This window comes from Thamnophis sirtalis, unplaced genomic scaffold (genome assembly GCF_051295495.1).
Source record: "Thamnophis sirtalis isolate CommonGarterSnake01/CBP01778 unplaced genomic scaffold, rThaSir2_p1.2 scaffold_1, whole genome shotgun sequence".
NCBI classification, from domain to species: Eukaryota; Metazoa; Chordata; class Lepidosauria; order Squamata; family Natricidae; genus Thamnophis; species Thamnophis sirtalis.
The window spans coordinates 109,173,385-109,200,608 of NW_028261381.1; the positions used below are offsets into that span (position 1 = coordinate 109,173,385).

General features: G+C 39.8%; 1 protein-coding gene across 2 annotated transcripts in view; it reads right to left on the reverse strand.

The window, feature by feature from the left end:
- Window positions 1-8,748: 8,748 nt before the first annotated feature.
- The window catches only part of SLC8A3 (solute carrier family 8 member A3), a 222,515-nt gene continuing 204,039 nt past the window's right edge, over window positions 8,749-27,224 (reverse strand). For both annotated transcript variants that reach the window (XM_087721544.1, XM_014071920.2), the window contains 4 exons: window positions 22,612-22,736; window positions 21,250-21,349; window positions 14,100-14,375; window positions 8,749-12,181 (listed from right to left, as the gene is read on the reverse strand). In XM_087721544.1, the coding sequence (XP_087577670.1) occupies window positions 11,805-12,181; window positions 14,100-14,375; window positions 21,250-21,349; window positions 22,612-22,736 (878 nt within the window). In that variant the 3' untranslated portion in view covers window positions 8,749-11,804. The remainder of the gene's footprint in view (window positions 12,182-14,099; window positions 14,376-21,249; window positions 21,350-22,611; window positions 22,737-27,224) is intronic.

The following is a 27,224-nucleotide window of genomic DNA, read 5'->3' on the forward strand; positions in this document are numbered from 1 at the left end:
GGCATATTTGCTCCCAGGGATGGTTCCAACAGCTGGCATAGTTGGACAAGAGCCAATATTTCCATCCTGGAAGGGCCCACCGCTCTTTAAAAAGATTCTCCCCTAATGGATTCCACCCTTATTTCAATTTCCTATTACTTATCCAAGAGAGCATCATTCTGAAGCATTGTGGAACAAGAAAGAAAAATCCAGATTCTTCCTGGCTATCTTAGCAGGTTTGTTAAATGCCTTGGCTCACCACGGCAGGTTCCATGATTAACTATTGAGAATATCATGAATAACTAAGAAAACAGGCCAACGGATGATTGAACAAATCAACCCATAGTTCTCATTTGTGGCACAAATGACCAGACTCAATTTATCAAATTATCTTAGGTGATAAGTGGCCCTTTAGAGTAGTGGCTCCTACCTTTGCAGCTTGGTGGCCCAACTGGGGGTGGGGGGTGGGAGGCGAACTGGGCCATGTAACTGGTGGGCTGGTAAACACACACATGCATGCACAGCCTGACTTGAGCAAGTGAGGGGCTGGTGCGCCTGTGAGTGTCTGCCAGCCCACTGCTTGCACAAGTTGAGCTGTGCATGAATGCGCACCAGCCAGTCATTCACACAGCCCAGTTCTGAATAGGCCATGGTCTAGGAATGGGTCGTGGCTGAGGGGGTGGGGTCTCCTGCTTAGAGGAACTGAAACACTAGGTTAGGGATAGATAATCTTGGGGAAAATCCACTTAAATTGTCACTAAGGATCACAAATGACTTGATAGCACATAATCGAGAAAATCCCACAAGCCTCTGTGTTAATAAGACATGCCTATCTAAAACTCTGGCTTGCGAACTATGACAAGTGGGCTTACATATTGAATTAAATCAAAACCAACCAACCAATCCATCTGAACATTAAAGAAAAAAAATCCTAATATTAAGAACAGTTCATGGTCCACATAGTATTTCTATTCCACAGTTCTTCCAAAATGTTTTGAAGTTGTTCATGACTTTGAAATGTTGAAGAGGGATCCTACAATTAACTTGTTGGTGCTCCCTTCAGCCAATCAATCAGAAAATGTAGGCATCATCCTTTAGAAACCCAAATCTTCTCCTCATATTTTTCAAAACTGGTATTTACATTTGCTCATTTGTTTAGCCTCTGACTGAATGGCTAGCAAAGTGATACACTTAAGTGGGGAAAAAACCCTGAGTTTATATTCTATTTGATTATTGGATTGAGCTGCAATGATAAGGGACAAAATGTCAAAAGCCTCTTATTTTTGTCACTGAATTGTAGTTGTGTGAGCTTGTGCTGCTAAGAGACTGCAGGATGATTGCTGGTGAGGTCACTTATAGATTGTTGGTAGTGAGTTCACTTCAGGGGCTTAATCTGATGCCCAAACACAGCCAGCTGAGATTGATTAAAAAATCTCCAGGCTGCTTTTACCAAAGTCTAGGACCACTTCTTACTAAGCTATAAGAGGATTGATGGAAGTGCCTACCTGTGGTTAGGTTTCCATGCATTTTACCAAATTGATCATGTTCGACAGTTTAGTGCTGTGCTCTTGTACATGTACAAAAACATAGCACTAAATATGTACATTTTATAATATGCACATTAATATTAAATCTTATCTGTGTTTGCATAATTAACCTCTTTAAAAACAAACAAACAAATGCAGCATGGAATTGCAATGATTGGAAGAGTACCCCAATGGCATCTGTTGGTTGGGGAATGAAAAGACGTGTTTCAACATATAGAAATCAGGAAAGTATTTTTAAGGCCGTAGAAAACTCATTAATGCATCTAGTATTTAGATCAGTGGTAGTCAACCTGGTCCCTACCTTCCACTAGTGGGCGTTCCAGCTTTCATAGTGGGCGGTAGGGGTTTGCTGTAACTCTGCTTTATAAATTTTATAAAGTAAAGTTACTTCCCTATTTTATAAATCACTATTGCTGTGGAACTGGTGGACGGTTATAAAATTTTACTACTAACAGAGATACAAAAGTGGGCGGTAGGTATAAAAGGGTTGACTACCCCTGATTTAGATACTAATGTTTGTTCTAAAATTAAAACTTTTTTTTCAAAACTACAAAAAAGCCACCAACAAATGAACCGGAGTATAAACTTTTGTTCTAGTTGCCATAGTCCTAAAAGGAGGGCCCATGTCCCCACAAAGACTGTGATTTGTCCATGGAGATTCTCAGTCATCCAGGTCATGGTTGTTCCAAAGGGGCTTTTTTCAAAAGGCAATGGACCTTTCTGGTTTTTCTTTGAAGACGTTTGGCTTTTCATCCAAGAGATTTCTTCAGCTGACTTCTCCAACAGCCTGCCCCTTTGCTCAACAGTGAAGGGACACATCCTGCAGAAAGCAGAGTCCCAACTTCTCAATGAAAGACAGAGCTGGAGAAACTTCTTGGATGAGAAGCGAAATGTCTTCAAAAGAAAAACCAGACAGTCCAGTTGCCTCTTGAAAAAGCACCTTTGTGACAAAGACTGTGATTAAAAACCAAGCCTGTCTACCTACTTTCTAGATATTGGTAATAACTAAATGTGCTCAGCAGGTGTGCCATCTGGTGCCAAGAGTGAACTGCTGTGTTCTTTCAATCTGGCTAATACGGCGAACAAGGTTAGTTCTGCCACAAAACGGCACTATCCCATTTCCTCATTAAATTAATTCACGGAAACTCTCCATGCAGTGGAGAAAAGGGCAGCACTAGTTCAGGTGTAGCGAAACAAAGTAATGCCCCTGGGTAGAATCATGCTGGGAGAGAATTAACAACAAGAAGAGGAACCTGCATCGAACTGAGCTGGCCTTTATGCTGCTAGTAGAGCAGAAAATCCATGCTTTTATTTTAGAGTGTCTCAAAAGGCAAAGGTTTGCAGGCTCTTGGAAACATCCTCTACTTCTGGGTTCTCCAAAGTGGTCAGTAAACAATCCCAAGGGTTGTGGGGAAAATTGTTCTTGCTGATGGGCTGTTTGTTGAAACAAAGCAAGTCTATGGCATAAACTTCAGAGGTGGGTTGCCCCTGGTTTGTACCGTGTAGTGTGAACCAGTAGTGATAATTGGGCCTGGGTCACTGAACCAGTAGTGACAGCTGGCTGGCCACGCCCCTGAACCAACCTGCTCAGACGCTGGCCTGGCGACTGCCTCACCTTCGCCATTTGCAGCCACAGAACTGCCTCCTCCAGCATACAAACAGGTAAGCATTCGCGCTAGCCTAGGTCCCCCTCCCCACCGGCCAGCCGTTGCAGCCATGACAGGACGGGGGCAGCCTGGAAAGCTGGGCACATGAAAATGGAAGAGAGGCATGGGTGAAGCCTGGGAGGGGGTGTGCAACACGCGGGAGGCTCCCCACAGTTCCTTAGTTGTTCTTCCATCCTCGGCTGGTGTGCCCCGCCCCCTTTGTTCTCTTTGAGAGCCACTTTGCTCCCCCCTGCTTGGCTCTGAGGCTGGGTCAGTTGCAGCTCGGGCTTGAGTGAAATTGTATAAAGCTTCTTAATTCTATTGTCTGGAGTTCCTAGGCATTTTCTGGCCAGGACCCCTTTTATTGGAGCACTTCAATGAAAGGAAACAAAACCTAGACCTCATATCTTGGTGCTCTTTATCGTCTTTGGCACCAGGCTCAGACCCCAATTGGAGACAATATTGCTATGTTATTATTCATAGTACAATTATTTAAAGTGCTATTTATCACATTATTTTCATGTGATAAACGTTTGAGTCAATGAACAATCTAAAACTTGAAAGTGTTGATGAGCTTAAGAGTTTGGTATCCCCAGATCTAGTTTAGTCCACCTCCTTTGCTTAGTGCAGGAATTGCCGCAATACCCTTGTCAAGTCATCCAATGAGGGAGAGTTCACCACCTTCCATTGATATTACTTATATTACAGCAACATCGACAGCATTATATAATGCTCACTCTTCCTATTACAAGTAGGATGGGCTCCAGGTCCTCCAGCAAGCCTCCATGCCCAAGGGAGACTAGAAGTCATTGCTCCCATTTCTAATCCAGTACATTTAACTAGTTCTCATCTCTTGTTTTTCACAAGGCCCAAATGTCCAAACAACCCAGCCTACTCCATAATAATGCTTTAAAAAGAAACTTTGGTAGCAATTCAGCCAAAGGGTTGATCTTGGAATGCCTTGCACATCTGAGACAAATTCTTCTGTCATCTTGAGGAAATCATTGAAGTTCTTTTGTATAAGGACTTAGGGGATGATGCACAACTTGCTGCCCTGAAGCCACATGTGGCTCACCACGTTGCAGTTGAAGAATCATTTTTAACACGAGCCAAAAGAAACGTGAACAAGATATTTCGAAAGGAATCAAATTCAGTATACTGGATTTAATTATAATTAAATTAATCCAGGAGTATCCCAGGATGTTGGCTGTAATCATGCAATGATTACCTACTCCTACCTGCAATGACCTACTCCTTTTTTACGCGAGTCACCAATGCCACACGTATACAAGAGACAGTCTTCAACTATGAACTTGTAGTTGCCATCTTGATATCTTTTAACCAACTCCTACCTGTTGTAGATACCCATCTGGGCCTAGCCTTTTCCTTAGACTAGAATTTTGGCAGTGCAGCTCTTCATACCACCAAGTTGGGCCTTTGACTTGGAAATGGTTGGGAATCCAGGATGTTGAGGTTCAAGTGAAATGGTAATTTGAGGCAGGAGACCTGCAGCTCCAGCCATCTTGACTAATCATCAGGGATCCTGTAAGTAAGTGTATGTGTGTGTGTGTATTCTGTTGTTAGCATTAGGAACATAGTATTCATGCCAGTGGTATGTTGCTCCCACGCGCACTCCCGCACGCATGCTACGCTTCTGCACATGCATCCGGGCAGGTGGGCCAAGCCTCCCACTGCCGCTACTACCAGTTTGCCTGATCTGGGCCAAACTGGGAACAAACCGCCGTTGATTCATGCATATATAATACCAGATACAATACTAATGAATGTATTTTGTTTTTGCTTTCTTAGCTACCTTCTAATGAAACCTAATGGAAAGAAAGTGACCTTGTCTCTCCAAGAATTTTAATGTTTAGAGTTTTAAAAGCCTTGAATGGAAACCCTCCAGGATTTCAGACAAGTTTCCCCCCCCCCCGCTCCCCCAAAAAGGAATAGAACTGCTGAAAGTAGCATTTACAGACTTCAGTTCTTTCTTTGAAATTCCAGGCTTTCTTCCTTGACTCGATAAGAACAGAATTGCCTAGTAGAGCTTACCTAAACTAAAAGGGAAGTTGGAAGAGAATAAAAGAGGTGAAGACAGTCAAGTAACTTGGACTTTGGCTGCACTTCCACATGACCCTTCCTTCTTCCCTTAATTTCTAATCCACATTTAAAATAACGTCCTGGCTTTATTATTTTATCCATTTTGTTTTAATTTTCTAAAATAAAAACTGCAGTGTATAGCATACATAAATTAAAGCTGCATATTGCTTGGGGATGGTGTTGATGAAAATAGGGCTTCAGCCACAACCTTGCAAGATACTCTTCACGGAGAGGGAAGCAGATGCTGGACCTACTAATTGGCTGCAAAATGATTTGCTCATTTTCAGGAAGAACATTCTGATGAGAATTTGGACAAATTCTCTTGGTTCATTAAAGCAAACTCAGCTATTGCTTCCATATCTTTCTTGTGGGCATCTTGACTGATTGGCCATTATAAGAACATAAAATGTTGCTGTGATCTCTTTTTATATTTGATCCCTTCTGGCTGGAAGAGTGCTGTACTTTAACTGCCAGTTGTCCTGGGGACTGCAGCGTACTTTCTGTAGGCACATCCATTATTTTGAGGTTCATTTCTTGGAGACAAACCAACACGGAGGATACAAATCTAACTCAAGGGCCAGAACATCTCCTAGTGGTCATAAAGCAAATCTCTTCTTCACTTGCCATCCTGAAGAGCTAGTTCAGTGATGGCGAACCTTTTTTGGCACCGAGCGCCAAAAAGGTTGCGCAGAAACATTGCATGCACATGTACGTGCTCGTCAGGGCCACACTCTGGAAAAGCCGAACTTCTGTGTTCTAGCACGCATGCACACCTGACGAACAGCTGGCCGGGGTGCATGCACAGGCAGGTTTTCAGCACTGCCACATGTGCGAAGGGATCGCAAACCGGAAAACTGGAACTTTCGGCTTCTGGTGCGCATAAGCAACTGAAAATTAGCTGGCCAGCGTGCATGCACACACCAGCTTTTGGCACTGCCACGCGCGTGAAGGAGAGCTGATCATCACGTGTGCATGCGCACCAAAAACCTGGAAGAAAAACAGGCAAGGCAGTGCATGGCATGTGTTATGGCTTTGCATGACACTTTGGGCACGCGTGCCCTAGCTTCGCCTTCACGGAGCTATTTATTTCATTCATATGCCTCTCCAATCATAAACTCTGACCAGTCCACAACTATAAACATAAAAGAATAAAAATTCCAAAAGACAAAAACGATTCCAACAAAAGCATAAAATCTAAAGCACAAGCATCAAACAATGTGCATAACATCTACAACCTACCTACTTCTTGAAATGCACCTTCCATTTCAATGTGGTAACTCTAAACTTTGAACCATATCTGTTCATATACATGGGTACTTAGCAATAATCGCTTCAGTGCTTTTACAGTCATCTCTAAGCAGTTTAAAGAGTCAGCATCTTGCCCCCAACAATCTGGCTCATCATTTTACTGACCTCGGAAGGATGGAAGGCTGAGTCAACCTTCAGCCTGGTGAGATTCAAACTGCCAAATTTCTGGCAGCTGGGATGTTACTCAAGTGATCTGTCTGTTAGCATTAAGGAAGTGAAACGAATCTCACTGATGCAGCTTCTAGAAAATCAGGCCGTTTTAAAGGAATGAGCAAGGAGAAGCAAAAAAATAAAGAAAAATTGTCTTCAATACAAAGCCTCCAATACGAAGTAAATTCTTCTGGAGATATAAAGGATCACAGAATTAATTCATAGATTCAAATATATTGAGTTGAGCAAAACAATGAACACAGCTTTTAAAGGATGATTCAATACACAGAGATATTTCAAAACTGAGAAGTGGTAAGTAGCTTCTTTTTGTCTTGAGCCCATTTTGTCTGAATGAATGATGTTTTCTTTTTTGATCTGGGCCCAAATAGGATATGGATATCAGCCGCTTTACTCAAGCAGGATTGGGGACTGGGACATACAAACCTCTCAATCAAGGTGCTTATCAGATAAAGGTACTGGACAATGATTCCCATTGACCAAGAAGACTTGGTCAACAAAGATTTGTTAACTCCAAGATTGTCCTTGTTTATGTGTTATATAAGGAAATTGCTGTTTGGCTAAACATTTTAATAATCTTGGGGTTTAGTAAGCTTTGAACTGTCTTTGCAGACATTTCTCTTTTTAATAATTTAGGCTTTAAGATATTACTTTACATGCTGTTTTCCCTTTTTTAATCTCGGTCATTTCTCTTGCTGCAAAATAAGTAAGGATAAATAAGAGGGATAAAATGGAATTAAAATGTAAAGGACTTTAAAAAATTCCCTGCGCAAGTTTGGAAAGAAATGGAAATCACCTTCACTGGGAAAAAGAGGCAGCACAAAATTTCAGCTTATTTCTCTTGCATTTTAATGAGTTAAAAATAAAATGATAAAACAATGAAACACTTTGTGGAAAAAGTCAGCTTAGACCAGATCTTTCCTGTACATGTATATGGTAAACATGACATGGTGATACCTTCAGTTCTCCCTACCCAAAAGGTAGATTTCATTGAAAAAGCAGATAGGAATGTGGTTGAAACCATCCATGTTAACAGGCTTTATTGTACCAAGGCCATGTATCAACCAGGAATGGGGGAGATAGGCAGAATTCAAGTACAACTCACTTGAAAACCTTGATGACCGAAAACACTAAATAAACCAATAGACAGGCTCTTGCCTGTATATAGCTCATCACTAAGAGCTGTGAGCTGAAACTTCCTATCTGAGTCAGGAAAGACAACAATATTCACTGCACTGAACAAATGACTTGTGAAACTGGACTGCAAGCCCAAATGCAATGCTTAGCAACCACACAGACAGTTCAGGCTAACTTCCCCTTGCGAGATCACTGCAAGGATATAAGGATAAAACAAAGCTTCATTTGTATTGTCCTGGGCTTCTTTGAGGAAAGGTACAACACAAATGTGACAAATAAAACCCAAAGACATAAATGAAAAAAATCAAAGGAAGGACAGATCTCCCCCCCCCCCCCAGTGAAAAGATCATTAGTATTAAGGTACGCTGCAACAACATATCATTAAATCACACTGATTCTAGCGGACTATGACTCCTCAAAATTATATCAATCTTCCTCCTGCTTTTTATATCCAGAAGAGGTAATAATTTATAAAGTCAAGGATTTGTACAGGATGTTTTGTACAGCAAGAACCAAGAGATTTATTAAAATAGACTTTAGATCTGCCTCCTCCCTATCCTAAAGAATTCAAGCAGGTAACATTAAAATGGATTGTAACAAGCAAATGAAAGTTGGGGAAAGCGTTTCCACCCTCTGCAAAATATGCCTGGCTTAGGGATAACAATACCTGTGTTGGGCACAAAGTGATTCTACCCAGAAGGAATCCCAGTTATGCCATTAGTCACAGGTATCTGCTGTTCTGCAACTGTTAAGAACCACAGTGTGAGACATCACGCTTTGGCAATGTGGTACATCCTGTCTGTCTCACATACTGTAACCAGTAGAGAAAAGCCACACTTTTTTTGAAATTAATCTTTTTCCCCCAGCAATTTCTTAGGGGATGGCATTTCCCTCCAACTTGAAGGTTGAGAGAATCAATTATGCCTGTATATATGGAATAGGAGGTGGGGCAATGGCTTGGGAGTGAAGACGCTGGGCTTGTTGGTTGGAAAGCCGACAGTCCAGGTTTGAGACCCGCATGTCATGTGATGGGGTGAACTCCTGTCCTTGTTCTAATTCCTGCCAACCTAGCAGTTTGAAATCATGCAAATGCAAGTAGATAAATAGGTACCACTTAGTTGGGAAGGCAACAGCATTCTGTGACTTCATGATGGCCACATGGCTGTGGAAACATCTTCGAACAGCGCTAGCTCAACAGTCCTTGAATGGAAATGAGCACCTCCCCCTAACAGTTGGCAACGACTAGTGGAATAAAATCCGCAGGGATTCCTTTTTTATATGGAATAAGGCAATAAAAGTGGAATATAGTTGGCATAAAAACTCTGATTAAGCCTTTTTTAATCAGTGCCAAAACTCTTGAAATTACTTTGCATCTATTTCCATGCTCAGGAATGTATTCTTTGGGTCACTGCCTCTATATAGGATCAGTCTCAAATGATGCTCATAAGCTTTTTTTCTGCTTTTTAAAAAAAATATAAAAAGGTACAAAATACAGATACTTCACTTTTCTTGCTCACTTGCCAAGGAGTTCAAAATCCAAGACAAAAAAAATGTGTTCCTTTACAACCCTTGTATTTTTAGATGAAAAAGAACTATTTTTGTTAAATTAAAAAAAATCTAGCTCCACAGTTGCTCCTTACGCTTAAGAAATGGGTTTATGTGCATAAGCATATGTGAGAGAGTGCCGAGACAAATATAATTTTTAGTATCAATCTTATATTTAAGTCTGCAGTTAGTGAAAGATACACACACACAGAGTTGGGTGGGGGGAGAAATCAAAAGGTGTTTCTTTCCCAGAAAGTTGTAGATATGATTAATGGTGGCCATTATGATCATAACATTTCAGTCTTGTAGAGGCCAAGAAACAGGGACATAAAAGAAACAAGAAGACACTTGCATTGCAAGTAAAATGGATGCATGATGTTATCTGGAAAATTATCACCAGTGTTTTCTTTAGGGGAAAAAATGTAGATCCCTCTGCAAACCCTTAAGATTGATGTTCATTTTTACAAAAAAAAAGTGGACTGACTCTCTAGTAGCATCCTCTGAAAGATTGCCCTGTATCTTGAAAGGGCTTCATAAATTATCTCATTGGAACACCAAGCAATGGCAAAATGTAGATTAGTAATAATGCACTGCATCTGTTTCATAATTTACTTTCATTCTTGGCTAATGCTGGCAATGGGCAATCGCAATCAGACATCTTCACTCCATATCTATTAAAATATAGTTACGCTACGCGTATTATCCCTCTCTATTCTTATCACCTGAACAAGCCACCGCTGCAAATTACATTCCAGTTAGCTACTTTGGACAGGCATAGTTCAAAACTAAATTTTGATTTGTCCCATTATGATAATAATTAACTAACACTAGACGTTTTCCAATCTCCTGTTTATAATCACACTGGAGGAAGAAAAGGGGGGGGGGTATGTGCTCTTTATACATGAACAGGAGACTTAGCAATAGCATTAGCACTTAAGACTTCTGTACTGCTTCGTAGTGCTTCACGGTACTCTCTGCACGGTTTACAGAGTCAATCTATTGCCTCCAACAACCTGGCTCCTCATTTTACTGACCTCAGAAGGATGGAAGGCTGAGTTAACCTTGAACCAGTCAGGATCGAACTGGCAGTCGGCAGAATTAGTCTGCAATACTGCATTCTAACAACCGCCTCAACTTAACATCAAACTATGTTTTAATATTAGATTTGAATGCTGCTTTTTAAAAAACAATCTTTGTTAAAGAAGGATTCCATTATCCAATCTGAAAAAACGTATAGAGATAGTGCCGTTTTTAAAAAAACTTCATTTAGTGTTTTTAAGAGCAAAGTCGAAGCAAAGCAATATAATTCTCGAAGGATTTTGAGTGATATTTTAACACTCAAACAGTGTGAGCACTGTATTTACATACATTATTTTCTATTTTAAAAAGAATCTTCTTTTTCCACATATGGAACAAATTGATCATGATGATGATGAAGACGATTACGATGATGATAATGACAATAGTAATAAACTTGTGCTGGTTTTCTTTTGCTTGTATTTTTCACACTGCAGTTTTATCCTTTGCATTGATTTATTTGCTGTGTATAAATAACTATATATATTTATATATATTTAATTCTGCAGTGCTAAAAGCTTTTATGTTAATTACACAAAGAGATTTGCCCTATTCAAAATATACACATTACATAGAATATCTTTACAGCTTGTTTTCCTTGTTCTTTTTTTTTGGGGGGGGGGGGGTAGCCCAGGAAGGTGTATTACTTGCTACATGCTCCAGTTTTCAACTGTAGTTTTCATCTGTGTGTCCATACGTGTTGGTGTCATGTCTATATGGGTTATGTTTGCACTTAAAATACAATAGCACTATAACTCTAAAACAAAGTGAAAAATGATAATTAAATGTTCATATAGAGTAAAAAATATAGAGCCTTTTCAACTCCAGCTCCAGCATGTGGCATGAAAGTTGAACCTGTAATTTTTTTCAGCCCCTTTCTTTGTGTTAAAAACAGAAAATAGATCAGGTAAGATTCACCCTCCCCAAATTAAAAAAAAAACACTCCCATCCCCAATGCTTTATAAGATCATTATCTGAATATATGATATTTTGTAAAGTGGAGGAATGAACATCATGGAGTCTTACAGCAGAATTCAACAAATGGGTTTTTAGGAATTGCTGATGTTTCTGATTTGACTGAATGATTGATGCTGTTGGCTTTATTTTAATATCTGTCTTGACTTTTTATCATGATAATTTTGCCCTTCTTGAAGCCTGGTCATCCTATAACCAGGGCAGTTCTGGAAAATTGATAGTGAGTGTCCACTCCTGGTTAGACAACACTCTTAGGACTGGTCTTCAATGAGGTATCAGAGGAGAAGAAGGCCTCCCTTCTGGCGTGAAAACTCTCCGTGACTTAGAACCCCTTGATGTAACAATAGGCCTCCAGGGTAGCAAATAAAATGTACAATAGCCACAGACTCACAAAAAGCAAAGTTGTGGCAAGTCTGCACCCTTTAGGGCCTCCTAGTTCTCCTCCAAAATGAGGCCGTCTTCGGTACAATAGCACACTGATGCAGACAAAAGCAAAAATGGTGAACAGTGTCACAGAGAAGGCAAGAGTGCCAGCTGACACGTGGAACTCCTCTCCTTGAGAAGCCCAGTAGATGGCAGCTACCGACCATGCCAGTCCAATGCCCAAGAAGACGTTGACTGCGTTGCTGCCTGTGACATTGCCGATGGAAGCATCTGCGTGAATGTCTTGAACAGCGGCTGCTTTGCTAGCAAAAGTATCTGGAAGGGAAAAGAAACCAATGCATGAGTAGCAGTTCAGTCTTTCCAATATAAAGGAGACAAACATGGTCCTGTCATGAAGAAGATGGGGATACTTTTTAGGGCAGAAAAAGAACGGGCCAACAGCATTAAGATGATGAATCGGTGTGCTCGGATGACAGATCACATGAAAGAGGTGTGCTGAAGAGTATTTAGTCCAATCAATCCTACCAGTGATATCTCATTAAGAGAACAAGGTGTTAACTTATCTTTCCCAACCTGGTTGGTGGGATGTGTACACTGGTCCCATCACAACTCACCAAGAAGTAGAAAGGAGGGCTGCACACCTACACTCTTACCCGCTTGTCTCTATTCAGCTGGGGATCTTATTCTGTTCCATTCATGGAAAAATAACCCTAAAAGTCCCTCTTAGACCTCCAATGTGAGATTTGGGGAGATTAGCAAGTGGAATTAGCAATAACATGCATATCTTTCCTCCATCCACTTTCAAGGCCTCTGGTGTTTCTTTATTTGTTCATTTGTTAAGATCGGCAATTTTCAACTGTGCATCTTGAAGATATGTGCACTTCAGTTGCTAGAGTTCCCCAGCAAACCCTGCATCTTCACATCTTCAAGTTGTCACGGTTAAGAAACACTGGTTTAGATGAATGCCTGAAGAGGCTCCAGTCATGATAACCTCCTCTTTTTATGTGTATTTGTATTCCAAAGGAGAACCATACATGCAAATGTTTCCTTTTCACACTTCCATTTACACCCAGAGAGACTTGACAGGTAAACTGAAGATGTGCAGAAGTGTTTGTGGAGGGATGAGTATGTTGCTTCCAACTTTCTCTGGTACAGATATTGGTTGAAAAAAATACATCAACTTGTACTCTGAAATTAACAATCATCTATATTACAGCTATGCTTTTCCCTCTTTTTGGCACTTGGTTTTGCTGGTTTGCTTACTTTTTATTTGCAGTTTGAAATTTAATCAAATCACATTTTTTTTAAAGAAGCAGATGTTTCTGCAGGAGTGGGTGGTGTCAAAATCAGCAAGATAGCAAGTGGGACCACAGATGATGCTGAGGAACAGCATTTGGCAGCTTGTGCAACCTTATTTATATTCAGTGGAGCAAAGGACAAAAGTAATACATTGATTCTGGATTGTGTCCCATGGCTTTTGGCTGCCTTGACCATTGAAATTATATGTAGCATTTAGCCTTAGTAGCAAGAGGGCTTGTTAAATGATAGCCGTGTTTATATGCTATCATTTAGCATAAAATATCTTAAAGTGTTTTTTTTTTTAGCATAAGGATGAAAACAATTAGAAACCTGTTTGGTGGAAGTGACTTATTTGTAACCTAATTTGGTAGTAATATGCACAATCCAGGGTGTTAATTTTGTGCAAAGAAGGAAAATGCTGAAATGCTCCCTGCTGCACAAACAAGTCCTACCTGAAATATTTCAAAGAAAGAAATCATTTCTAACAGTTTCTTTGTTAAGAAGTTCTGCTGGAATATTTGTAACCAACTTCTTGAGATAAAGTATGAGGCACTTTATCATTTGCTGACATTCTTTTTTTATTTATACATACATATGTTTGGAAGGCGCAATACATCATCAATTCCAAAAAGGCTGATGGGTGATGCAAAATATTTCTTCATTATTTTTCCTACTTGACAGCCCTCCAAGGAGTTAAGTAAGGCAAATGTAATTTCTTCTTCTTGCTTTTCCTTATAAATATTCTGTAACTGGCTTTCAGATGCCCCTGCTCTTTGTCTAAGCCTGGATTACTTTTTTAAACATCATTTCTGGAGGACATTTCTAGGAAGCTGCATGTAACCCCATGATAGCTTGCAACCATTGTTAGTGGTGGAATTGTTAGAAGCCGTTGTGGTACCACCCTCCTATTTCAAAGAGTCCCTCCCAGTCTCACCTGGGACTGAAGTACCAAAGGCCACGAAGACCACGGCAGTCACAGAATCCTTGAGGCCAATCGTGCAGCCAAAGTGGGAGGCCAGATCTCCAATGACGGCAGTGAGCATCCCAATGATCAGGATGGACACAATGAAGCAGGCCCAGCCATTGCAATACTCTGTCGGGGGCACGCAGGCAAAGAGCACTTTCCAGAAGACAGTCAGGAAATGCATGACATAATCAAAGCAGGAGGGCAAGCGCTCCTCACCAGACTCATCCTCCTCTTCCTCACCTGCTGTAGGAAAGACAAAAGAGAGCACTTCAAATCAGTGGATGCTATGCAAAATCCCAACGGTCCAAGCCTAGAAATAGTGGAGGGATAGCAAGTCATACAATCACCGCTTTGTTGGGTTCTTCTTGGAGGCGCTGTGGCTTTATTCATTTCTCGCTTTCAAATATGCACATCAGATGAACAGGATTCAGATAATACAGTTTTCCAAACTTTTTCACTGTATGTACGTGGCTCGAATAGGCTAGTATCAATCTGTCCCTTGAAAAGGTTCTCTATGACAACAGCCATTTGTATAAAAGTCTGTAGAGATTCTCAGTCATCCGGGTCATGGTTGTTCCAAAGGTGCTTTTTCAGGAGGCAACTGAACTTCCTTGTTTTTTTTTCTTTGAAGACATTTCGCTTCTCATCCAAGAAGCTTCTTCAGCTCTGACTGAATGGTGGAGAATGGAAGGATCTGTATTCCTTGCTTTCCATTCCCCACCATCCAGTCAAAGCTGAAGAAGCTTCTTGGATTAGAAGTGAAACGTCTTCGAAGAAAAAACAAGAAAGTCCAGTTGCCACCTGAAAAAGCACCTTTGGGACAACCATTTAAATAGTTAATTATGTTTCATGGGAAGAATAACTTTCTCGCCTCCCCCCCTTTAGTGTCCACAGGCATTTTTGTATTTAAAACCATCATCTGATCAAAAAGGGAACATTCCAGGATAAGGGATAAATAAGGCTAACTGCTAGAGCTGCTGCTTCTTTCTTGATCTTCAGGTTATTGGGTAGCTCCACAAGAAGCTTCAGCCTGTGTTCCAATAAGTTACTAAGGAATGTCCAACACAGTCCTACACAACTAGCTGCCCTCTAGAGATATGTGGGATGCAGTAGGACTGGACTTGCCATCTTAATATACACGGAGGCCACCAAATTAGGCAACCTCCATCTAGTACCATGCTGGTATTTGATCCAGAAATTTGTCCCCGTTTTGTCTTTTCATTTCCAATCCTCCTATGAACATTGCTTACTGGCTGTTTTATCTGAATCTCTACTTCTTGATCCTGCCACCTATCTTCTTCTTGAAACTGCTCTGTTTTATGGATCACACAGCTCCACCTTTTCCTGTGGACACGAAACCTTTAGAGGCTCTTTGATAGTAATGGATTTTCTTGCCTGCAGCATTCTGTGTTGTTCTTCTTACCTCCCAAAAGCTACACAAGGAACTGTTCTGACTTAGGCTTCTGAAGAGCATGAAGAAAACTCCTGGTCCCAACAAAAAACCCTTTTATTAGTTTACTGTGAATTCTGTTCATTCACATTCACAAAGTCTTTCCAGGGAGGATTTACAATCACAAACCTTATCTGGCATAGAGAGCTGACGGGCTAATATCTGCAAAACTTGGCAAGGAGTCCTGGAAAATCACGAACTAATTAAGTGAAATAATTGTCCCCTGCAAATTCCACTCCCCTTTCGCTCCTCTTTTATTTCCTCTGGGAAGGGCCATTTATCATCCACCTGTGGCCTTACTCCCAAGTCAACCCCTGTTCTTTAGCTGTTCCCTTTATCCGGCAACTCTGCGCATGCGCACATTGGAAACAGGCTCCAGCTGTTTGTCTGCCTCACTGAGGTCTGACTCTGAAGGTAGCTGATAGCTGGCATACAGCTCTGGCCCCTTCTCTGCCTCTGATACAGAGCCTTCCCTAGACTCCAGGACTGGCCCATGTTCCTCCCCAACCTCCTCACTGTCCGAATATGCTGCCAGCTCTGCTTGCAGCTGGTGCGCCATAGCAGGAACTTATCATTGTATAGCTCTATGCTTCCTGAAAGTCTACTTATTTAATTATGGACGATCTCTATATATTCCAAAATAGTAGTGCAGCATAAAGAGATCAGTATACTGAGGAAAAAGTCAAAAAATCCAATCTCCTTAAAGGTGACTATGGAAAAAGTCTTTTTCTAGTCAGAAACTTTCACGAGTAATTAAAAAGAGGCAGTGTTAAAACTATACTTTTATTCCTTTTGATTTTATTAGTTTCTGAAAAGTTAGCAGGGATAAACAGTTTGAGACTGCGCTGGGGTTCCTTATTCCTTGTAATGATAATATAAACCTTGAAAGTAGGTAACAGCAAAGGAAGCAACACTTAATGTCCTTAACTTTGTTCTTATATGAGCACCTAGAGGATGACCACATTTATTACCATAGCAACAGTGACAGCATTGTGAAAAGATTGAAGATAGGCAATCTTTTTCATCTTTTCTCAGAAGATGCACGCATTTGAACTAAAGTTATTCAAAGAAATTATTTCTCACACAGTAAAGTAGATGAACTTCAGTATTTGGCGCTAAGCGCAAGACAGAAGGGCTCATACTTCTCAGTGCCCAAGGTTACAAGATTGATTTCTCTTGCACAGTACAGTAAAATTCAGCTCTGGACCAGCTCTAGGGCCTTAAAAGTTTTAACTGAAGCTTGATACAAAAGATATATGCTTGGGATCAAAGAGCTCTTGAGTCCAACAATCTGCTCGAAATCTCAAAACAATATTTTCCCCACAAACATTTCTCTTACTAAACGTCTCTCTCCAATTTTATTTCAGTAAGAGATGGCTACTACAATTGTTTACCATCGTTAAGCAATCAGGAAGCAATCCATGACAATCTATTGCTGAAGACCAAGAAATGTACTAGGCCCATGATGGCGAACCTATCGCACGCATGCCAGAGGTGGCACACAAAGCCCTCTCTGTGGGCATGCATGCATGCCATTGCCAGCTTCTCTGTGGGTGCTGGACTGCCAGAAAATGGCCTGAAAACGGCCAAAAACCAGGTCATTTGGGGGCCATTTTGGGGCTGTTTTCAGGCCATTTTGGGGGCCCTTTTCAGGCCAAAAACATGGCCCAAAACCCAGCCTGAAAATGCCTCAAAAACTGGCCTGAAAATGCGCCCCCAAATGCCCAAAAAACAAGCATGCATGTGCCGGCCAGCTGGTCTTTGGGTTTCCAGTGCTCCAGCACATGCCTGTGCATTCTGGTTTAGGCACTCAGTGCCAAAAAGGTTCACCATCACTCAGTGGTGGGATTCAAATAATTTAACAACCGCTTCGCTGCCCTAATGACCAACTGGGTAGGTGGGGCTTGGTGGTCATGTGACTGGGTGGGCATGGCCAACTCAACATCACTCACATCAATGGGTGCTTCACCTTAGCTGTTACAATGTACTAAGGGTTAACTGGAGAGGCGGTTTCTGTAAGCAGAGAAATAAAGATTAGGCTAGAAACAACACTAGAATGTTTCCTTCCTGCCTTCCTTACAGGATTAGCCCTGTGAAGTGGAAAAAAACAAAATGAGATTTCTTCCAACAACCGGTTCTCCAAACTGCTTAGAAAGTTAACAACCGGTTCTCCCGAATAGGTGCGAACTGGCTGAATCCCAGCATTGCCATCACTGTACTAGGCAAAACCTTATTCCAATATGTTTGTGTATGTAATGCTCTGCTGGGGTGTGGGAAGGCATGTAAGGAAAAAATGTGATTGTACTTGGGTAAATACTGTTGGAAGACATGTCCTTCTGGGTTCAGTTCCAAGTGGGAGAAAGACGCTGGAAACATGGTGGCTGTTTGGAAAGATGGTTTTAATGGTGGACAGGACCATGTGTTTTGAGGTCCTGGTGAAAAGGGGATCACATGCCTTGAATATGTTGGGTGAAGAAGAGAAAAAAAAGGGCTGAGATACTGAGAGTGTCAGAGTTTTATTCACTCTCTTGGGCCCCACCTCAGAGTTTCCTGTTCCTGTATAAGAAATGTATCCCATTGGCTTTCAGACTCTGAAGGGGCGGGGGTCTTAGCTAACTTTGTAGGTTGTCTGTGTCCCAGGCTTGGATGATGTAATGTCCCCAGGTGCCATGTGGTGAATTCTGTTGCTAGATGGGTAAATCCTACCTTTGTTGGATCTTGGGTGAGGGCATTTGCTTATGAATAGACCTATCTACCTCTTTATCTCTTAAGTGCGGACCTCTGCTGTGGGCTATTGAGGAGGGTGGGGGCTATTAAAAGTGAGTCTGCTTCTTTCCTAAAAAAACATGCTGCTCCCTTTCTCATCCAAGGAAATATAATATTCTGCCTTTTTAATATTTCCTAGAATATTTCATTTTTCTAGGAGTGGCGTGGATACTAACTTCCAACAATACATTACTACGAATTTGAATGTCATAGCTGGACTTTCCATAGTCCTCTTGAAGTCTTTCCTTTGGAGTGAGGCTCAAATTCAGGTACCAGCAGAGATGGGCAGAACAATCAAAAGTGTTCAGAATTTCTATGATATAGCTACTTCCCCCGGCATTAGGGCTCTGCTGGTTAATGTTTTCTTATCCGCTGGGCTTGTTGTAACCTTGGACACTATGGCTCAGACTGTTTATACCATTGTTTTTAACTCTGCATGCTAAACTTTGCATGCTGGCCAGAGTTACTGCTGTGAGATGGGCAGCCATTTCACTCAATCAAATAAGTAAAAGTCAGCTACATATTTCATCTAACTGCTTTGCATTTGGAAGGTGGATTTGAAATGGATTACCTTGTCCAAGATGTTTCTTGAACTAAACACTTGGGTTGCACTGAGAAAGAATGGGTGAAAAATAATTTGCTTTGTCTCAAATAATGGTTTTCTTCAACTCCTCTTGGGATTAACCCTGACTTGATCTGCATCCCTTCATCACAGCTCTGTCCAGCATTGAACCAAACACTCAAGCTTCATGACCTTTCCTATAGGGACAGAGTTCTTGGCTCTACAGAATTTGCTTTGGCTGGTTAGAAAGCAAGAGGCTTCTAGTCTCCAACTCCCTTCTTCCCCTTTTGTCTCTGAGGATACTTCTGCGCAATGTATGAATTCAAAGGATTCATTTAGAAAGGAAAGCAAGACAGTGGAGTAGTTGGTAACTTTAATCTTCTAATCACTCTGCGCTTTTAAAAAGAAAAAAAACACCTGTTATGGTGCCCGTGACACTTTCTCAAAATCATTCATTAGGCACAAAATGTAGGAGCTCCTGCTTTTCAGCCTGTCTTTGCTAGTGGCAAGGTTTTCCATCAACACAATAAGTAGCAGTACATCAAATATAAAATGTTTTGTACCTAAACATCACTGTGTCCTGGCATATTTGGCACTGGCAGCTGATCACCTTGGATGAGGGCAGAGCTGGGCTGCTACGGGTTCGCCCAGGTTCGGGAGAACCCGTAGCTAATGTTATGGGGTGGTTCGGAGAACCTCCAAATCCCACCCCTGGCTGGCCCTGCCCACCATTCCCCGCACCTGCCACCCCACTACACTCCTCCTAGGAGTCTCCACTTGGCCCATTTTGGATGTGAGGTAAGTGCAGGGCCCACCTGGAAGCTCAGGGAGGGGAAAATGGGTCTCCCAGAAGGCCTCCGGAGCCCGGAGGAGGCAGTGTTTGTTCTCCCAGAGGCTCGAGGAAAGCCTACGGAGCCTGGGGAAGGCGAGAACGCCCCCCCCTGTGATGCAGGAGGCCCACTAGGCCACACCCACCATGTCTACTCCCACCCAGAAACTGAGCAGAAAACCGTTTGCTGTATTTTCTGAAGCGCACCCCTGGATGAGGGCAAAATCCTGAGATTGGAGACTTGAACAGAGCAATCTTGAGAAGAACTTGTTTAATAATATGCACTATAACAGGAAGCATGTTGCACAAAGCAAGGATAAAATAAACTGGGAACAGGCAAAGGAGAGGTATGGGAACCACAAATCGGCAGTTTGATATAAAACAGGCCTTTGCGAAAACAGATCCTATTGATTCTGATGGTTTTTATTAGGGGGGGAATGAGTGATTTGTGCTGCAGGCAGAGTATTCCCTAAGCCATGCTCAAATAGGGAAGGAAGAAAAGAAGAGTGTGAGAGACACAATAAGTGTTGAAGTGCAAACTGCCCTTAGCAAGGAAGTCCCACAGTTGATAGTGAGAATACTTTCATAAACAGAATGCCTGGGATTTTCCTTGCACTTTTCTCATTGTCTCTGGGAAGATCACATTCGGCAGAAAACGTAGGCTTACTGGAAATGAACTCTTTCCCAGGAAGAATGCTAGTATCCAGCTTATAAGCACTCTAACATTTGCAACAGGATACTATGATTATTTGCGAACTATGTAGTTCACTTAAAACAAAAGTCCTTAGCATACCTAGCCACAGAAGTATGTGGATTTAAAGCACTGTTTATCACTAAGGAAGCAGGTTCTGTGATATGTGTTGAAATGAGTTATCAAAGTCTAGCCAAAGGATTAAGCATTCTAATTTAAGTGAATGGATGAATCAACTAGTTAAATTTTAGTACATTATTTAAATAAAAATAGCTGGATTACTCAAAATTAAACCCAACTGATCAGTCAAGAACAATTATAATAGTGTGGGGGTTAATGTTAACTACTGGCAATGAGAATTAAAGGAATTAATTTTACCTACTCTGATTCTGGAAAATTACAGTAACAGGAATTATTTTTTTAAAAACAGTTCCTTTCGAATAATCAGTGAAAAACTTTTCTTTATTAAACGGTAACCTTTCTTTTTATTGTGATTTTACATAGCCTCGAAATTCCACCATTCAGTGATTTTTTTGAACACTACGCTGTTAAGTAACAGTTAAAAAAGCAAGTAATTAACCAAACATTCTTTATTATCAGACTTAATATATACACATTTACTATCCAGTGCATGGAACTCCCCCTCCCCAAAAAGTCAAACCAAAGTCAAGCAAGTTGAACACTTTCAGCTGCTCATAACATCTATTGAGGAGCAAGAACTTCATAAAAACTCCCAAAGTAAGAATTCATGTTAGAATTGTCCCCCGTCTCTGGGTGATTGTTTCCTTGGCTGAGTACAAGGCATTTACTTTGTCTCACCTGCACTGACGGTGATGGCTTCTATGAACTGGTCTCTCCATGAATGAGTTCCTACAACCAACGCCAAGTTTGTCTTCTTGATGAGCTTGTCCACTGTACTCTGTCAATTAGAAGGACACAAAGAAGATTCATTTTACTAAAGGGCTTCCTTTGGAGCATCTCTCAGTCAATGTGGAGGTTGACTGGAGGTGTCAAGTAGCTTTTCCATGCAGGTGTCTTCCAAGGGTTTTATGATCACATGACCCAGAATTTCCATTCCTTATAGGTTTCCTTGTAATTGTAGCGTTAACTCTTTAAAAAAGCATTAACCGCAAGAAGCTAACTTAAGCCACAGATAATGTCCGTGAAAAGAATAAATAAAAGAAATGAAAGGTATAAACATCAAACTGTAAGTAGGTCAGGAAGTCATTTTATAACAAGGTTGTTTGCCAAAAGTCATTCTTGCATCATTAAGAAAAAGGGCACCTTCTGCTTCTTTATTCATATACAACTTTCTCCCTTCTTGGTAAATGCTATTCTTCTTTCACAGCCCGCAATGTATTCTGTCAATGGATAATTTCCCCCCCATTCATACAGTAAATCCCTTTCATAATGGCATGAACTTAGCAAGCTCAAGTTCCTCTACAGTGTTTTATGAGTCTTAGCAGACTTGACCCGGATTGAGGCAGACGTGTCTGCTAAAAACAATTTCCAGGGCAACCAACCTTCAGAGAGACAGAAACCTGTTTCAGCTAGATGTAAGGGCATGCCAGTTTGGCCTTGGAGTCATTTGACTGTAAGGATTAGCAACTGAAAACAGCAGAATAAAATTTAGCATATTTGCCTGTTAATTTCTCACATACATCAGAGTGATAATTCTTTTAGCTAGAAACAATCACACGTTTGGTTTAGTCGGTTCTTAGTTATGTATCTTGAATGCATGAATATTTTATTATTTATTTGATTCTTTTTTATGTCCTGTCTCTATTTTTTTTATAAATAATTCAAAGTAGCAACCTAACCCACCTTCTGATGTAGGACTTTCCATCCCTCACTGTTTAGAAGATAGTGGTGAAACTTCTGGACGCAGCCATATTGTTAAAGTAGGACTGTATTCTTCAAAACATCTCTTAATTATTTTCTTTCAGCCTTGCTCTCTCTTTCCCTGACCTCCTTTCATGTATTTTTCTCATTGTCTTCTCTTCCCTCCCAGGACTAAGACTTTCGCCTTAGCTCAGCAATCCTTGCAACCCTCTTCTTCCCTTTTCCTTTCGGTCCTCTTCCTTTCTTCTGCTTAGCTCTGCTAACCAATTTTTCTGTTTAGTTCCTTTCCTGCTTTTCCTTCCCTCCCTTCCTGCAAAACCCTGAGTGCACAGCACTGACCTTGAACTCATAGGACTCTTCAATGATGACCTCCAGTTTTGGATGTCCACCCAGTATTGGCTTTCCCATTTCTGCAATACGTTTGGCTTCCTCTTCCTCCATAGTCAGTTTTCTTTCTACCACCTCTGTGGAAGAAAACATGGATATACAGTGAGTCTCCAATATATTAGTAAGAGGACAAGGCCAAAATCAATAGCAAAAGGGCTGGATTTGGAAATTAATTGGTTTTGTTTCTTTTTCAAGGGCCACATTTGCATTCATCCTATAAATTGTTCACCAGAATTATCCAGGCTTTGTAGCAGTTGATACACTTTCTATATTTCCATTCCCAGAGAGACACAAGATTTTATATGTAGATTTATTGCAAAAACCTAGGAATTTAAAAGAGGAAGAAACTCATCATCAAAAAGCACACCAGAATCTTGCCCTCTATATACAGTATATTAACCCATAGATTTAAATCCTGGACCTTTTTCAGGTGTCTTTTAAAGTCAACATCTGCTTGTTTTCTATCTGTGAAGATTTCTGCCATTTGTCTATTGTTTACAAAACAGTTTCATCTTGTATATTTAAAAAAAATCAGTTTCTGAATCTTATAGGAAACTGTGATACATTACAAAGCATGGCAGAGGATACAACCAATACATTTTTCTTCTCATAATTTTATGTTTTGCTTTTTAATATGTAAAATCTGAATGAAACAGAATAAGGGGAGGGCAAGTTCATTCTCTTTGCAAAAATGTGGCTTACAGAAAATATTGGAACTACTTTTCTTTTTTAACTGTTTGCAATATTATACTTAAGTGCAACCTATGGGACATATAACCCTCTGAAGTTTAATCATCCTTATATTTTGGCTGGATTGTGGCCTTGGTAATTTAAACATGAATTTTCTATTTAGGTCATTTTGAGGGTTTATTATCTGAAATATGACTCATACATTTATTAAATATACATGCTTCCTTTTATGACTTCCTAGATTATGAAATCATTATGTTGTGTATCTCTCCCGTTCATTGCTTCTTCTTTTGCCATGAGCAGATCAGTGTCCAAAAAATGTCACAATTTGGACTCGTATTTTAATGTTTCAAAAGAGAGAAAAAGCTGCATGTGAAACGTATTTCTCAAAATATCAAGTTTTTATTTATTCTTTTTGAACATCTCTGTTGTACCGGAGTTTGCAGTGAGCGTTAATCTTATTAATTATCATTCATGAAGAAACTCATAGTTTTTATTGTGTTAGACTTCTATAGAAACAATTCAAGATTTCAGTAGATAAAAAAGAACAACATAAAATATGTTGATCAAGGGAAGGAAATCAATGTGTGCTTTTGTAGCACTCATTGCTATCAACCCAGCTTGGAAGAGACAAATGCAAAAATCATTAGTTTTCCTCCCAAAAAACCAAAACTTGGATGAAAACACAAATATTTTTACTTATTTACTCATATTGCAGGGAAGAATAAACTCAGAGGCCATGTTCTATCAGACCGCATCACCTGAACCGGTAGCGGAAATTTCAGGTGACTCCACCCACCCGCACCCGGCTCTATGGCATCCCATTTGGGCCTCTTTTCCACCCAAAGCGCGTGCGCGGAAGGATCTGCGCATGTGCGCACTCACAATTGTGAACCGGTAGGGAAGGTAAGTATATACCACCCCTGAATAAACCCTCAGCTGTTATCTGTTAATCTCTTCTACTATGATGCAAACACATACATTTCAGCTTTTGTGTGTCCCAGCATATATTTTATCCTATGTTTTAATTTATTTCATTGTTTTTTCTTTCCCGAGATATTTTTCTCGTATAAAGAGGAAAGACATGCCCATGTTTTCAGGAAAATAAACAGTTTTTATCAACATGGGATTGATGAGCAGGCTGGATAAAGTTTTATTTTTCAGAATTGGAATGGAATCAAAATGCCTCAGGGCATTGGTACTATATACTTCACCTTATAAATGACTAAAAAAATGGATCCTACTGTGGCTTGCCTATAGTGACAGGCAGTGGGCATAACAAGAGATTTTATGAACATTACTAGCAAACTCAGCAATTGGGGGAAAAGTGACATTCATTTAACTTTGGCAGTCCTTTTTTTAAAAAACTAAGTTTCATGTGGTATCTGAGGGTTTTTTCCTAATATAATTTTCTCGAAGTTTTAAAAGTAAGAGAAAAATAATACAATCTAAAATAAAGTTAAGAAGGAGAAAAGAGAGGAAGAAAGAAAAAGAAAAGGACTAGAAGAAAAATGGAAAACATTAAAGAAAAATAAAGAAATGGCTTCTGATCTTCTTTAGAGCAGTTAGAAGTACAACTGTAGATTTACCTCTTTTTCAAAAGTTACACCATGAGTCTCTTTTTTTTCTATAATTTATCCTATCTAATAGTTAAAACTATAGATCATAAGTTCATTTTTTTCTGTTTTACACAAAAAAGTCATAAAGGATTTTCAGTCAGCAATAAATGTAGATATTGTATTTTCTCTTATCAAATAGGTCAATCTGGCCATCTTAGCAAGTTCTATCATCTTCATCAACCATTTTCCAATAGAAAGTATTGCCAAACCTTTCCCTCTTTGAAAAGATAAATAAGATAATTTCTGTGATAAATCACACAAAAGATAAAAATTATACTGATGCAGTTATTATATATAAGAACAAACTTCCATGATTTCCCCCAAACAATTAACCATTAAAAAAAAATCCTATGAGGAAAACTGCTTGTATATTAATATACAATTAGTTGCATATTAATATTTAAAACCCTCTGAATCACTGATGCATTTGTACCCAAAATCTTCTTTATTGCTTTTTACATGTCCACCAAGCATGGTAAAATGATTCTTCCTATTATTCACAGTTCTACCATGGCTTTGAAGTATCTTTATACTTTCTGAATAATTTTTTGGTATTGTGCACCAGTGGTACATCATTTTATAAAAGTTCTCCTTAAGATTGTAGTAAACTTCAATCCATTAAACCATACATTTCCCAACATTCCGTATATAAAATATTAGTCCACTTCATCGTATATCCTTTCGCTTGTTTTTCTCTTTCAAATTTCAATGAAAGGTTACACATTTCAGCAATCACATGTTCATCATTTGTACACAATCCCATCTCAAAGTCAGTCTTAGAGCACATAATACTCTAAGTGTGCATGAAATGAACTGGCAGCAACGCCAGCATCACCCACCCCTAGGCGGGACAGGTACACACAATCCCTGTAATAATTTCATAAGTCCCATTATTGATATATCTTGACCGTAGCCTACCAATCTTTTCATCTTCTCTACTTTACTAAATCAACAATTATATTATATGTCTGGATGTAATTATGTTTACAGAATTGTTATTTTTCTACTGATGCCACACAATTTTATTGACCATATCCTATAGCATTATCAACCTACAGATGGGTTTCCAAGAAACAAACAAATAAATAACTCATCTTAATTCTTATAGATAAGAGGGATGAAAAATACATGTAGTCTTCAGCTTACAACTGTTCGTTTAGTGTACATTCAAAAGTACAATAGCACTAAAACAAAATGACCTATGGCCATTTTTCACACTTATGACCATTGTAGCAACCCCACGATCATGTGATTTACATTTGGATGCTTGTCAACTGGTTCATATTTATGATGGTTGCAGTGTCCTGGGGTCATGTGACCACCTTTGCAACTTTCTGACAAAGTCAGTGGGGAAGCCTGATTAACAACCGCATTACTAATTTAACAACAGCAGTGATTCACTTAACAAATGTGGCATGTTGTAAAATGGGGCAAAACTCACTGAACTAATTTCTCATTTAGCAATATAAATTCTGGGCTCAATTGTCCTCATAAGTCGAGGACTACCTGTAAGAGCACGAATAAAGGAGAAAACCAAGAAACAAAGATAATAATCAAGAGGAAAATTATGGAAATATAATAAATTGGTGAACTAAATCAGATTGAAATAATTTATCATGGGATGGTTGTACAACCTCATTCAATTTATACTAAACCCAAAGATACTTCAAAATTTCTGCTGGAGTAACAGTTTAGAAATAGGTTTACAAGCAACCAGCCTTGTCCATGGTACTGAAAGATGTTTAACTGTTAAGCCTATCAATGTTCTTTGGCTATTTTTCCTACAATTTATTAATTGCTGCAGCACAATACAGAGCTTACAATTAGTGCCAGATGTACTATGTCAAACCAAACAAAGGAAAACTGAAAAACTTTATTTGCATAAATGCTATCTAAAAGTGCAGAAAAGAGCTTTGAAGAACCTTTAATTAAGCGTAGATGCATTTAAATATCCTCTCAATTAATTAGCTACATTAATATTCTGTACAAATGTCTGAGTAAAATTACTGAATATAATTGTTTAAATATATTATATTTCACTCTCTCTCTCACCCCAAGTGTCTTTGTTTGCTTTGATTCTTTGTTGAGCCTCATTTCTCATTCTGTTTTTCTTTATTTGTTTCAATAAAAAGCCATATGGTTTTTTTTTTCAAGGACGTGGTTTATTATCTTTTAAAATATATTGGTGTGCACTAGAATTCACATCCCCCCTCCAAATTTTTAAACTTTTACATCTCTGGGAAGAGTAGTGGACCA